The sequence below is a fragment of the Xiphias gladius genome, chromosome 23 (genome assembly GCF_016859285.1).
Source record: "Xiphias gladius isolate SHS-SW01 ecotype Sanya breed wild chromosome 23, ASM1685928v1, whole genome shotgun sequence".
NCBI classification, from domain to species: Eukaryota; Metazoa; Chordata; class Actinopteri; order Istiophoriformes; family Xiphiidae; genus Xiphias; species Xiphias gladius.
Window position 1 is genome coordinate 4323633 of NC_053422.1, and position 15170 is coordinate 4338802.

Here is a 15170-nt window from a genome sequence, read left to right on the forward strand (position 1 = left end):
CAAACCCGTGTTTACAACACACATGATACATGTGTGTTCGCCAGGACTGTAGCAAATCTATGCACAAAAAAAATACCAGGAGGTGCAACTATGGAGACGTCTGATGCAATTTAAGTACACGTGAAGGTTTCTCCGCATTCTGTTCCAGGAGAACCAGGAGGGACTGATTGGTCCGCACCACAATTTGCTTAGATAATTCTCTTGTACCAGGAATAAACATGTCGAGTTCAATTAAACCGCTCAGAACGCAGCGGCGGCGAGATCGCCTCGGGCTCCGAAACCCACAGACCCCTTTCATTATTCTGCAGGACCAGACAATTATGATTTCACAACAAGAACCTCAAAAAAAAAAAAAAAATCAGCTGCGTACTTGGGTCAGACCACCGGGATTTGGCTTGATGTCAGAGCGCTGTTAACTCTGCCCTCCAACGACTCACCCAGATCTCATGTGAGCATTTAAGGGCACTTAAAGTTGCAGAAGAGGTAATCAGGATCAACGCGGTGACGCCCCCCCCCCCCCCGGGGGGGGATTACAAAACAGCTAATTCAAGGTCGCACTACTTCCTTTTTCACTTCTGCAGGCAGGGAAAACAGAAGCCGACGCATACTGCAGAGGGCTCTCTCTCTAGAGGCCCTGTGCTACCGCTTATCACCGTCCGGCACGACCTGACCGAGCCCGCGATGCCGCCTGAAATACTGAGGCGGCAGGACACACGACGCCCCGTTGGTTACACAGGAAATATCTGGCTAGATGGTTGGGGAATCTAAGAGGAAGCGCGGCCCCGAAACCCTGTTTCGCAAGGGCAATGAAAAGTGCCAGGCAGCCCTCAGATGGTCAGCAGCTGCATTTCACAGATACTGTTTTATCTGCAGTTACTCAGACCTGATTGTGTAAACGCGAGTTCCACGGAGAACGAAACAAACAAGACAAAACACAGTCATTTTTGAACCCATGTGAAGTGAGTGGTAAAAAGTTTTACATCACACTTGCACAATCAGTGGTAAAATCTTCTGCTTTCTTTGGCTGTTTCTTGGTGTTAAACCTGTACTTTTTGTGGCTTGTACAATAAATCGCGTTTTTCTGGTTGATTTCCTCTTTGACTTTTCTCCCTTCTGCAAAGCCTCTTTGTAAAATGCTCCATAATTCATAATTTGTTTCTTGTAAAGTGCCACACAAAGTTTAACATATTTACATTTAAGGCTGATTAGGAACCACAACACGGGACGACTTGAGTCCAGCTGCTGGACCCACTTCAATGACTTCCTCACCGATCAAAATTCACAACCACATTGGCTGTTTATTCAACTCTCCAAACGCATCAAAAGCGCTTTTGATTCTTAATTACGCTCCTATTCCAAATAAAGTTAACGGGCCCATGTGGTCCTTATCCTTTTTAATTTTTCAGCCGCTACAACTGAAGCAAAGTGAGTATTTAATTTCTATTTCTCTGTGGCTCTGAAGAACGCCAGATTTGTTCACTCACAGCCTCGGCTAAAACTTTTTTTTTTTTTTTTTTTTAAACCGACACAATCTATGTGTTTGACGCAGAAAACCCAAAGTATTATACGTTTCGACGACGGTGCATCACATCTGGTTGTTTTCCACACACAGCTACCAGAACAATCTGTTGAAGGCAGCGCTACACTATGGATCTACTGTGTGTGCTCCGCGGTTCTCTCTCACACGTCGTGTCCCTGTTGAAGACCAGATGGATTTCAGCCACACAGATTTAAAACTCTGCGAAAATTATGAACAGAACGTGTGTCACACTCCTATTAGAGCATCTCTACTCACTCAGAAAAATATATATATAAGTAAACTACAGTAGCACAACTGCAGTTCTTATATCAGGAAAGCAGGTGAAAAAAGAAAAAAGAATTTTAAAAAAAAAAAAAAAAAAAAAAAAAAAAAAAGTAAAGTAATGTGACAGGATTTGAACTGTCGAAACAAACACTGTCACGGAATCAAACTGAACCCATTTGACATCTGTCTATAAATGCCCACACTGCCCATCCTCCGCGGAGCGCTGAAGGCCAAGTCAGGCCAAGTCAGGCCAAGTCAGGCCAAGTCAGGCCAAGTCAGGCCAAGTCAGGCTGGCCACAGAGAGAGAATATGTGGCCAGCTTCACACACCCTCTCTGTTTTTTTTCTCCATTTCTGATTTCATTTTAGGATAGAGAGAGGTTCAGGAAGGATGTTGACGTGTAAATATTCTAAACTTGTTACAATGGCAGAACAGCAGGCATCTTTTTTTGTCTCTGAAACTAAATGAAAAACAACTGCGACGTCTAATTATTCAAGTTAACTTTGTTGGGGCTGCAGTCACACATAAATAACAAAGTGGACTAACTACTCTGAATAAATCATAACTGAACATCAACAACAAAAAGGGACTAAACTTGACTGAGAACGAGGGGTTCTGCATGATTAAAACATTTTTTTTGTTTAAATATTATTTTTACCCTGTTGCGGCTCTTTGAGCAACTGTTAACAGATTGTTATAAAATTCATTAGGATAAAGGACACACTCCAACATAAATTCAAAGGTTTTTTTCACGGTGTATCGTGATGAGAGCAATTAGAAATAAATACACGCATCTTACATTTTTCCTCTACCAATGCAAAGAAGTGTATTTTTCAGAGAACTCCGAAGACGCCTTTGGGCTGCAGGAGCTTTATTCTGTGTGACAGCCAGACACTGCACTGTCTCTAACTGCAGACACACAGACGGACTGCATTGCCCTGCTTCGTTGAAAATACCCAGCTAATGATGTACCGCTGTGTGAATGAGGGATGACATCTTGTCACCTCCGTCTGAAGGATAATAAACGTGTGAAAAGAATCCCGTTTTCCGTGAGTCCGTGCGTTTGGTCACCGCACCGCGGCATAAAACTCCTACACCACACGACCGTGCCGCGCAGCCAGCCGGACCCACAGGCGGTTCAGGGACCTCGCAGCTGATGGTGGAGCAGACTTCGCAGAGCCGAGGCAGCGACGAGAGTCACAGAGCAGCTAGAAAGCCAGCGCAGGTCACCGAGGCGTCGCTTCGCCTCCGGGGCTATTCCCCATCAGGAATAAATTCCTGCAGGTAGCACCTCTTTGGACCAAGCAGGAACCCTGGGAGACGAACGCAGTCGAGCGCGTGCCGAAATAAACAAGAAACTAACCAGACAGAAACGAGGAGAGAACTGGCGACGAGGCAGGAAAAGAGAAAAGAAAAAACAACAGGCACAAAACAAAGAAAGGTGAGAATGTTTCAAAGGACACAGAGGGTTGGTGTGTGAGGAGGGACCTACAGGTGTGTAAGCACTCGGTGACGGTGGTGGCGTCGATCAGGTAGCCCTCACACAGGCGACATGTGATGTGGGCGTTGATGTGACACAGCTTTATCTTCCTCGTCAGCATGTCGGGGTTCTGGGGAAGAAGAAAACAAATCAAGGATTACAGACTAGGACAAGTAGCAGAGTAAAGCCGCACACGTCCAACCGACACCTCGCCGACCTACAGCGACACCGCAGCCGCCGCGGAGCGTCATTTAGGCCGCGTCGGATATTTTGGAGTTCGATTTCTGTTGGTGATACTTCGTAGCATTTCCTTTGCACTGTCACAGACCGCTTTCCTTCCTGCATTCAATGGTATATTTCAGTGGAAACTACAACGTTAACGTACCTTTAGCACATGAAAACATGAATAACGTAATCAGTGAACGGGACCAGTCCTCCGCAGAACATTTAACCATCAATACTTTCTTTGGCAAAAGCTTCTACAAAACTTGTAAAACCTGAACCTGATTTTTTTTTTCTTTACAGTGCGTCTGTAATGGAAGGAAAAAAAAAAAAATCAGGAAACATTATCAATGAATAAAGCGATGTAAAGAGAATTCAAAGACCATAAACTATTTTAGTTACATGCCCTCATATAGTGTCATACACTAGAAAAGTGCCACATTGAAATATTAGGTATGCTCATCCAAAAAAAAGTCAAATATTCTGTTACTGCAGCTCCTCAGATTCGCTGCTTTCCTCTGCTTCATGTGATTGTAAACTGAGTATCATTGGTGACAAAGACTCGGGGAAACTGTGATGGACATTTTGTCACCATTTTTGGAAATTTTAAATAACTGTCACTTGCAGCCCCATGTGAGTCCGCAATCTACAGGCAAGGACTCGTTTTCTTTTCTTTTTTTATACCTTCTATTACTGTGTGCGTGGGTGTTTTAGACTCACAGTATTTGAGCAAAGGATTGATAAGCCAGTTTCATTCTATTACATTTTGGGCGATACATAGGCAACAAGACAAGGTCAAAACCTGGTACGTGGCTGCACCGCCCTTTATCTGTGTGCTTCTCTCCCACTCTCTGTGCTCACATATACGGTATTTTGATACAGCTGAATTCCAAACGAAGCTGTTCTCACTTAACGGTTTTTCCGTTTCCGCTGTCAGACAACGGAACAAGAATGAAACAGTGGCTGAAGCGCGGCCCATTAGGACCAAATGTTAACCGGCAGTCGCTTCCAAGCCATTTCCGAGCTGCTGCTCTGCTAAAATCCTGATTTCATATCCTCGAACTTCGTCTGACAGAATCACCAGACGCGCAAGGTGAAGACAACGGCCGTGCTGTGGTTTCGGCTGTATTTGCTGGCAAAACGATCACTCAGAGAGAAAGTCGGAAGCTCGTTCACGTCTCTGCCGGCTGGCGTGCCTTCACTTGAATCAGACGCACAGAGAGGTGTGCGGCTGCAGAGGGAAGGTGACTCTCTTCTACGGAAGGAGGCCAAGGTTTGTCCAGAAAGGCGCTAGATTTGTCGGCAGAAAAGAAAAAAAGCTGCTAAAGCGGGTGTGAAAAGTCTGTAAATGTAGTGACGAAGACGCTAAATTATGGCAGCACTGCCTGTAAACAACCCCCCCCCCCGATCGTGCAATAGAAACTGTTTGCGCCATTTCATTTCGAAAGAGCAACGGCCAACTGCGTAACTGCAGCGCTTAGTCACGTGCTATTCGGGTTGACCATTGGTGTAACCTTATCACTCAGGCACTAAATGTCAGTCGAGGACATTCGTGTTTATGGGGCTGCCCCCGCTGTTGCGGTCCTGCCAAAAAAAAAAAAAAAAACGGGGATTTATTAACACACGGACAGAATTATTTATAAATCAGATACATCCTCAGTGATAGGAAGGTTAATCAAGCACACCTCTATGATGGCAGTGAGTGCAGGGCATCAAAAGCCACTTCACCACATATAATATCAACCATTTAAAAAAAAAAGCCACAGCCAGTACAACACTGCCAGCGGGGGTGATACACCCATAATCACTACTAGTTCTGCGGCCCTTTATGTCAGCTAGCACAGCTTCACTGCTTTCTGTGCCTGCTCTCATTGCACCCAGGGAGCTACTCGGCTATCATTCCTGCTTTCCTGCCTTTCTTCTTTCTGTCTTCTGGTTCTGTGCCCCCTTGAGGAAAAACCTTCAAGAGTCTACTGCAGCAGTGGGGGGCCGTTTTGGTGCTGCTGTTTTCTCACCGCTGTACTATTCATCCTGACCCTCACCTGAGACAAAGTCACCAACGAGGCAGGTAGCAGCGGTGAATTGTCGGCAGTGACGTCTCACTGCCAGTTTTGAACCGCAGGTGGAGACCGTGAGCTGCGCTACGACGAGTCCTCAGCTCAGCATGTACCTGCTCGATCAGAGTCCGGGGAGCAGGGAGAACGGGCTCCGACGGGGATCTCAGCCGGTGATTCACGCTTTAAAAGACGCCCACGATGGCAAAAGCAGCGATCTGCTTTACAGAGGCGCAGTTCAGCAGCACATTCGGTTTCCGAGGGACCCACCACTAGAAGCTGACATGTCATTAAGTCTATAAAATTGTAAAAAACTTTCTCAGAGGCCGAGGCGCTGTCAAAGTCATCCGAGAAGCTGAAACCAGAGAAAGTTTTACAGTTCAGCTTAAGAAAATGTCTGAAATGATTCATCGATTATGAAAATAGTTGCAGATTAACTTTCTGTCGATCAGTGAATCGGTTAATAGACTAATCGCCGTTTTTCTTTATTGTCTACATGTCACATTTCACTGAATGAAAACCATAGGAAAAAAAAGGGGGGGGGCACAGCTCATTTTTTTCCCCGGGGCCCCCAGGTGGTAGGATCTCATCCTGATGGCTACTAGTTACAGCACAATTATTTGACACATCAGTGCGAGATTTTGTGACAATAACACTTTTCACACTCCATAGCTTCCAGCTAACCTATCAGCAGTAACAATAACGATGAGGACATATACTGTAGCTTTACATAATAAAGCCGCACTGATACTGCAGTTCAAAGGCCCCTCAGGTGCTTCTGACTGTAAAAATGATCCTTCGTCAACGTGATCGCTCCGTTCCAGCCACTAGTTTAAAACATTTTAACGATGTTTGGATAAGCTGCCAGCTACATACGCCTACATTGTGTGTGTTTTATTTCTCTCTCTCTCTCTCTCTCTCGTCTTTCAATTCAATTCAAAATACTTTATTTGTCCTTCAAGGAACAATTCGAGGCAAGCCAGCTTGCAAACAAAAGCACACACACACACAAAAAAAAAATCAAAAATCCTTCGACCGAGTCAGAAGCTGTTCTGTCAATGCAAGCTTGTGGAAATAGTGAATTGTGTGTGACGCCCGGCCACCGCGCCTCCTGTTCTTGGTCGTATGGCTCTCCCTGTACCTCCTGAACGCGGCTGCAGCTTGCGTTTCAGCCCGCGTTCGGAGGCCCACCGATGCTCTTGCACCCTCTCCCGCCTTTATGAAGTCTCAGGGCCACGTCTCTTACGCGTTTCGGGCAGTTCCTCGCCGCGCGGGGCCGCGTGGCATTAGACACAACCCGGGACCGAAACGGGGGAAGCCGCGGTGTTCGCAGGTTCTTTTATAACCTTGCTCACGCCGTTAGCCCTAATTCAGAAATCACAAGTGTGCTCACTTTTGCCTCACTGAGGTCGCACTGTGGGGCCCATATTTTCCAAGCAGTCTACGTAACCTGCTGTTTTTAATTGAACATAAGATCAAATAACCTGAACCTCAACTTAAAAGTAAAAACAACACAACAATCGCAAGATGGTACCATTTTGAATCACGTGACATTTTAAGGGTATTACACCAGTTTTGTACTCGGTTTTGTTGTACACTGTATCTCACGAAAGGCTGTCCATGTCTTCTGGGGAGATTATCATTTCTTTAGTGTTGGATTTATATAAATCTGAGGGGGGAAAAAAAAAGATCTCTCGCAACAGTCCACAAATTCTTGACTTACTGATCCATGTGATTGATCTGACCGACTGAGAGAGACGTACTAAGACTGTCGACAGCAAATTTTGCAATACGGTGATTTCTATGTTTACCACAAGAGTCATCTGTGTGCAAGATTAAAAATAAAATGAAACGAAATAAAGGAGAAGGGACCCGACCCTGCAGTGAGCCGGTGGAGATACAAATTGATTTAGAGGTTACATGCTCGTGAACTACACTTCTAAAAACGTCTGCTGCCCCCCCAGGTCACCAGATGAAATCAGTGAGTATAAGGGCACAAATGCATAGCCCCTATAACCAGGCTGAGAGTTTCTGTTTCTGTCTGGCAGAGATAACTTCTAACATAACAAGAAATTCAAACAGAATGTCTGAGCTGTGTTTTTTAAAGGAAGTTATCTCTCGATGAAAGTGGAGGCAGCCCTTCAGTATCGTCGCAGACGCACCCAGAGACACCCTGAGGAGAAGGCTCGGCTGTCTGGCTCCAGCCGCGGTTGTGGACTCCAGGAGCTCTCCAGGAGTTTTACAGTGAAGATATCTGTGTGTCAGACCATCAATTAATTCTATTGGTGTTTCTGTCCACCCTTCCTTTTCCGGAACTGACTGCTTCTGTCGCCACTATCTGCCAAATTAACTCTACCGCCACCAGTTTTTTTTCCCCCCTGGATTTCAGAGCAGCTCTGACACAAAAGAATGGGTCAATTTTAAGACGTTTTTCCATTCAACCTCATTTAACAAGAGGATCCAAATAATGCACGACCGCTGTTTATATCTGTGTTCCCCACGGACACGACACACAAACCGGGTTTCTTGTGGCGTGAACCCGCGGTAACTGACTGACTGACTGACCAGCTTACTGTCTCGAATGTGCGACAAGGCTAACCCATCAACCGACCACAACAGCCGACAGCTGCAGCCAAATGCTCAGATGTGAAATTACACCCAGCCACCGCTCGGATAATGGATGGTTGTGTCTGGTGAATAAGACACAGAGACAGCAAACATCCATCACTCGAAAGGCTCCAACCTGTTCTGAAATCCTCGCTGACTGCTAACACTGTACGAGCACCTGGACGCCGAGGTAGATAGAAAGAAGATAGAGACACCAGACGAATGCAGAGGCTGGATGGACAAGATTCAAATCCTCAAACATGTCACCCTTTACAGGAGCTGAGAAAATGTTTGGTTTGATTTTCAGACAACCAAGATGTCACAGATAGAGCTGAGAAGATTAGTCTTAAGCATTTAAGAAATTTTTCCAGCTAAATATTTCAAATATTCCTCATTTCTAGCGTCACAATTGTGAGGATTTGCTACTTTTTCTCTCCTGTGATAAAAAAATGTAATATCTTTGGGTTTTGAAGAATTGGTCAGACAAAACAGGCATTTTGAAAATGTTGCCCTGAGTTTCAGGAAATTGTGATGGGAACTGTCACTATTTCCTAAATGTGTTTGAGTATTTAAGATTTTTTTTTTTTTTTTAGATCAAACAATAAATCAATTAATTGGGAAAATAATCATCAGAATAATAATAATGAGAAGCCCTAGTCAGAATATTCTCTTAACTCCCAGAGGGGTCATGCAAGCTTTTAAATTGAAAATCAACATCCGAGCGATGTAGTTTCCGTTTCCAAAAATCAGTATTTATAAAGCTAAATTCAAATATTAAAGCCTTTGGTTCTCTCTTATTAACTCACTGTTAATTCTTAAGTAACACATCGGTAAGTTATGGCATCAATATTTGGGATCCACATAAACAGAAAATCCCTTACCGAAGTTTACCCCTAAGAAGATTTCTGCTACCATGCCCGACATTGAGCGCCATTGACCCATGTCCATTAAATGTCTAAAACGGTCGGTGACACATTTCCCTTTCATTCTTGAGGCTACGGAGGCACCAAAAGGAGCTCTGTGGGTTTTCCAGTACAGATAAAGAGACAAGAAACAGCCGAAAACAGTGTGGTTCATACCCCTAATACCGCCATGCGTCGACTGTGGATGGTGCAGCGGCCACGTCTCTTCTGCGGTTGTGCGGCCGACAGTGTTAGCTCCTCATCATGGAGAGCCTCTCATTGGAGCCTAAAGAGAAGAGAGGGGAAAGTAAGAAATCTTTTTTTTTTTTCTTTGCTTGTTTTTTTTTTCAAGGCCATAAAGTGGGCAACAATGGCGACCTCAAAACCATCCAAAACTAGTATTCGTGGAGACTAAATACTCCCTGTACGTACTATTGCTGAACACACAATAGAGATTCAACCTATAGCCAGTTCAGCTTCAAATGAATAGTTAAGACATTTTGGGAAACACAATTATTTGTTTACTTGCCAAGAGTAACGTGAAAGGAAAAAAAAAAGGGGTTTAGGTTCGCATCAGGATTGGAAACGGGGAGAAACAGCTAGCCTTGCTCTGTCCAAGATCTGCCAACCAGCACCCCTAAAGCTCACCAATTAACATTGGGAAATCTCATTTGTTTGATCCACACAAAAAAACCAAAGGGGAAAAACAACTTTTTGACTTCGGGATATGTGCCTGACAGTCTGCAAGGCAACCAGCGGAGACTCCAAGATGGTCCTGGCCAAGAAATAGTCTGTCACAAAACACCTGTAAAATCTTTACACTTTTTGTACAAAATAAATACACAGTGATGTAATGCTTCGATCAGTGGGTTTAAGAGGTGCCGGTATGTGAACTTTGTCACCTTTGGCCAGAGCCAGGCTAGCCGTTTCCCCCGTTTTCAGTCTTTATGCTAAGCTAACTGGCTGCTGGCTCCAGCTACACATTGACCGTAGAGACATGAAGTGATATCAGCCTTCTCATCTCACTCTCAGCAAGAGAGTGAGTGAATAAGAGCATTTCTAAAAATTTCAAACAATTCTGATAGCTTAAATATTTGGTTTGGGTTTTGGCGAGAAACCCAAAGAAAAGAAAGCTTCTACAATGGAAACTCCAAGGGACAATACTTCACAGTACCATCCGCGCTGTTTTATTGACAGGCCAAATACCACAGCAATGACTGCCTGGCGACAAAGAGCGCACAGACAGATGAGGACCTCGTGTATCAGCCCTTCAAGACACAAGTTACACAGGCGTTCCTGAAAGTTGCAGTCGTCCTTCACAGAGGGCAACAGATTTTCTGTCTCCCGGGCCGGGCAGCAGTATCTAGTCGTGCCATCACTTTGTGTGAGTCACTGCTTAATTGTGGGAGTCCGACCACTCCGGTCACGATGGGAGAGGGAATGACAGACGAACACCCACCGCTGTTTCCTTCCTCCTCCAAACACACATACACACGGTTAAAAAAAAAAAAAAAGGAATCAAAACACTGCCTTTAAAGTCTCCAGTGACCACGGTAAGTCTGCCAGCCTGCCTCTGTCTGCTCATCAGACCATGAAATTAGCCCAGTTAGTCGACAGAGATGAAATGCGGCGGGGGTTGCTGAGGACGCACACTGGACCGCTGCCTATTAGAGAGCCGTCACGCGCCGATGGGCTTCACACAGATGTTATCGTCACACGACGCTCGGTGACTCCTCTGTGATGTAGTGTTTTATATTTGTGCATCGGTGGGGTTGAATTGAGGTCACGCTCACTCCAAGCACGTTTGAAACAGTTGTTTTAAGCTCAGGAGCGTTTCCTCTTTTGGTTTGGTTTGCTCAGACAGGTGTGAAAACAAACTGTCTGCACTGAAAACGACGCCTAAATGTTAAGGATTTGTGGATATTAAAAAAAAAAAAAAAAAAAAACAGATGTTGACATCTGCTTTCAAGCAGCCATGTTGGAAAAGTTCAACGCGTCAACAAGGGCACACGTGGAATCAAAATGAGTTGAAATGCCTCATGAAATGAGCGCAGAGGCACATTTTCTAGAAGATTTTACATCAGCTAAAACCACAGCGAGGCAGAAAGCCGAAAACTCTCCTAATGAGCCGCCAAACACATCCTGACACCTGAACATTGTGTGTGACTGTTGAACGTCTCATTCCAAAACAACTGGCATTAATCCGCTGCCACAACAGCCCCCGCTCTTCTGGTTTCGCGCTTTCCACCAGATGTTGGAACCTGGCCGGTGTTCATCCTACCAAGGTGTTTTACGGGGTTGAAGTCAGTTCTTCCACATCAAACTCATCATCATCACCAGAAAATCATTTATTTATGGGCCTTGATTAACTGTTTTGTTTATTAAATGTCAGAAAACAGTTGTCTGCTATAAATTCAATCAGGCCAGGGTGACGAATTAAAATGACTTGTTTCCTGTAACCAACGGTCCAAAAGCTAAAGACATCCACATTACTTTCAAACAGTGTAGAAGAAATAAGAAACTAATCCCTCAAATGTAAGAAGCGGGAGCCAGGGAATATTTGGCATTGTTGCTCTGATAATAAAAACACAAGTGGCATCTGAAATAAGGTTGAAACTGAGCCCCGAACCAGAGTGGAAAAACTGAATCTGTCACACTTTAATATTTAGTTTATTTAGAGTCATGTTGTGACTCTAAATAACACTACATGGCCAAAAGAATGTGGACTAGAGCGGCAAGGATTTAGTCCAGTAATCGAGTAGTTGATTTTGGTAAAGGATTCATCGTTTTAACGTATTTTCTATTTATTGTTGTGGTTGCGGTGCTAAATCGCTTTGTTCAATGGACAAAATAATGCCCTCAGACAGTCGGACCGCAGATGTTTTCTTTTCAAAGGATATCTGTTCACTTCCTGTTCTCCGCAGCAGCGGCTCCTGAAACCGCCGCTGGATGACTAGAGGGAAAGCACCCGGGGCGATGTACGTAGAAAAGATGAAACATAATCAAACCGCCTCTGAATCCAGTTCAGGTCAGCTCGGCTCCAAAGCGAGGCTGCGGCATTCAGCGTCTTTTGAGGCGAACAGTGATATGAAAGCCAGCACAGGAGCGCACGACACAAGGCAGCCTACGCAGAAGAGAGCATGCAGTCACACCGTCGCGCCCAAAACTCTGCCATCGGTGCCAAGCGGCAAAGATTCACGCCAAGGAAGTGCAACGTATCGGGTTCAGTCCTGGCCGGGGACATTGCGCTACATGTGATACCCCTCTAGAGCCAGGTTTCCATCCGGACGTAGCACAAATATGACACAAAAGAATATGCACTTTAATGTGCGTTTCCATTCACTGCTGTAAAACAGCGTAGGAAATGTGATGGAACTGTGGCCTCTCAGCGGACATTCAAGTTGCATGCTTCATATGTGTCAGACTTACTCGCTAAACATTTCCATTGCACTTCATCGTATTACCTTTTTAAATCGATCCAGCTCGGCCGAGCGTAAAAATGTCTTTGCGATATTGTTTGACTTTTGAATTTCCTGAATTTACCTAGTTTTCTTCATGTGCAAAAAAAAAAAAAAATGCACAAAAACTTGTAGATGGAAACCAGATGTTTCTCTCAATGATGTACAAAAAAAAAAACAAAACCAAAAAATGCTGTGGAACTGCACCAGCTATGCTGTAAAATGGGAAATGGGTCTATCCTATAGCTTGCAGAGCATATAACCACACAAATATTCGCTGCTCCTTTACTTGTCGGGGAGGAAAGGGCAATAACTTTTGTTGTCTCTCATATTCACTTGAGAATAAGTTCCTGAAATTCTGTGACTGCTCGGCAACCAGAGGCTCTTTTACACGATATATTTACTGGAGCCATCTCACTGTCAGAGACCAAAGGAAACACAGGCCGAGGCGGAGAGGCAGGAAAAAATAAATTAAAAAAAAATGTCGTGATGTTTTCGGCTTTCTAGGCGGTTTATCATCTGCTGCGCGATTTGTCCGTTCACCTGCAGACCCCGTTCAAGTCTGTGAACGTCACCGGCTGATAGCACAGCTTGAAGAGGGTTTTGTGATTTGTTAGGTCGCTACGCCCGTGGCCTCCGGAGACAGAGGTAAAATTAACCTCCATTACTGTGTTTACTGCTCAGTCCCACTTCTGCTCCCTCTTCCCTGTTTAATGACTCTACACATAAATTTCAGCAGAATGGCAGAGATTTATCTCGGCGGCAGCAGCGAGGAGATATTTTAACCACAGCCGCAGAAGCACTGCACGGTGCTGTCTGGTGCAGGGGCACGGAGACCAAGACAATCAAATGATTACCGTCATTATCGATTCATCTGTCGCTCATTTTTTTGGATAATGAATTACTTATTTGGTCTATATAAATATCAGAAAGCAGTGAAAAATGTCTACCCCCCTTTCTCCGAGTCCGAGACGATGTACTCAAATGTCCTGAGCTCGAAGAATATTCAACTTGCGTTTTTAGAAGACTAAGGAAACCGGCAACTATTCACATTTGAGGAGCTGCAACTGGAGAATTTTCACTTCGAAACCGACTAAAATGCTCATTAGAGCCGATGACGGTTTGTTTTCAGTGGACTAATGAATTGATCGACTAAGCGCTGCAGCTCTAAAACAAATATATCCAGACACCACCATACAATCAAAACATCCACAGTAAAATTTAAATATCACTCTACATTCAGAAATATTAAGTGATCAAAAAGATAAAGTGAGAGCATCAGATGAAAGTAAAACTAGCGTCTGATTCGTGGATGCCTTTCCCACTCTGCTGGCCTTTTTTTTCATGCTGTGCTGATTCGGGATGAGACCGCGGAGACCCTCGTCCCACTGAAGCCTGACGAGCAGCAACGGTTTCCCCCAAACCCACAGACAGACTCGTTCGCACTCCTCCGGAAACCATTCGCCGTGGTTTCATCGTCCACGTTCTACAACCGGAGAAAACATCTGCGAGCGTCTTGATCACAGCCGACTTACTTCCCCCGTCTGCTGGAGCCCGCGCACGGTTCGGGTTCTGGGGGATCAAAGCAGCACAAATAACGACCAGCTAACATGATGTTAAGTCTGTAGAACGTAAATATAAAGAGGTCGTGACTGCAGATAAACACTGCTGTTGATGCTTAGTGTCCTGTGATGTAGTTCTTCCAACGGCTCCAGGAAAACGCTTTGAGAAAACCGGCGGAAAGCAACTTGAGTTCGCTCTTGGAGACTCGAGTTGATAAATATTTAGAAACGATCCGGACGGCTGACGTTTCATCTCGCGCTGCGCGCCTCGATGCCATTTGCTCGGGCCTAAAGAGGAGAGGTTCTCATGGCGGCGTGTTTGCCTGATATCCGAGGCATCTCATCATACCTCGGCTGCAGAGGCTGCGGCTCACTCGTCCTCTACACCACTGGTTACCGAATTGGGGGGCAGATCCGAGGAGGGAAAATCTCTCTGCTGCTTCTCAAAAACAAAAAAAAACAAAACTCGTGTCCACAGTGAGGCCATCACCATGGTGATGTTCCCCGGGGCCTCACGCAAGAACATTTTCACTCTCTTATTCTAAAATCTCTCTTGCTCCTCTCCAGCGGTTCACCAAACTCTCTTAACTGCACAACCTTGTCATAAGTCAGCCAAACGTTTCAGTCTGATTTATGCCACATGTTCAGGGAAAAGGTGCAGGTTTATTTGAATGACTGACAGAAACTAAAATTGGCCCGACGAGGCTCGTTATAGTCATTTGTGGACATTAGTTCATTCATAAAAATGTTACCGAAGAGTAAAATGAAGACTTTGACACCGAGGAGCTTGAGGGTCTGCTGTTGGAGATCAGTGCAGCGGTATCCAGTCACTGATACATTTGCTTTTAAAAAAACCTTCACGTGTTCCCCGGGAGCGTTGGCTGTGCACCGTACCTCCTCAGAACGCTGGGCCTCCGCGGGATGCGACTCGGCACATGTATCAGCGGGGTCAGTGTCGGGAAGTGGGGCCAGCGGCGGCTTCGGCTCAACCACAACAATGGCGGAGAGTGCCGGAGAGACGCTCTTAGGGCCTGTTCACCAGACGTACCATCTTACAGTGTCGCCGCTGCCGTAGTGTTCA

General features: G+C 45.1%; 1 protein-coding gene across 1 annotated transcript in view; it reads right to left on the reverse strand.

Moving 5' to 3' along the window:
- Nucleotides 1–15170, reverse strand: part of LOC120785461 (polycomb group RING finger protein 3) — a 61934-nt gene that overhangs the window by 25843 nt on the left and 20921 nt on the right. Inside the window, exons 2-3 of the mRNA XM_040120207.1 lie at nucleotides 9247–9355; nucleotides 3297–3414 (exon numbers count right to left, since the gene is read on the reverse strand). Coding sequence (XP_039976141.1) covers nucleotides 3297–3414; nucleotides 9247–9261 — 133 coding nt within the window. The 5' untranslated portion in view covers nucleotides 9262–9355. The remainder of the gene's footprint in view (nucleotides 1–3296; nucleotides 3415–9246; nucleotides 9356–15170) is intronic.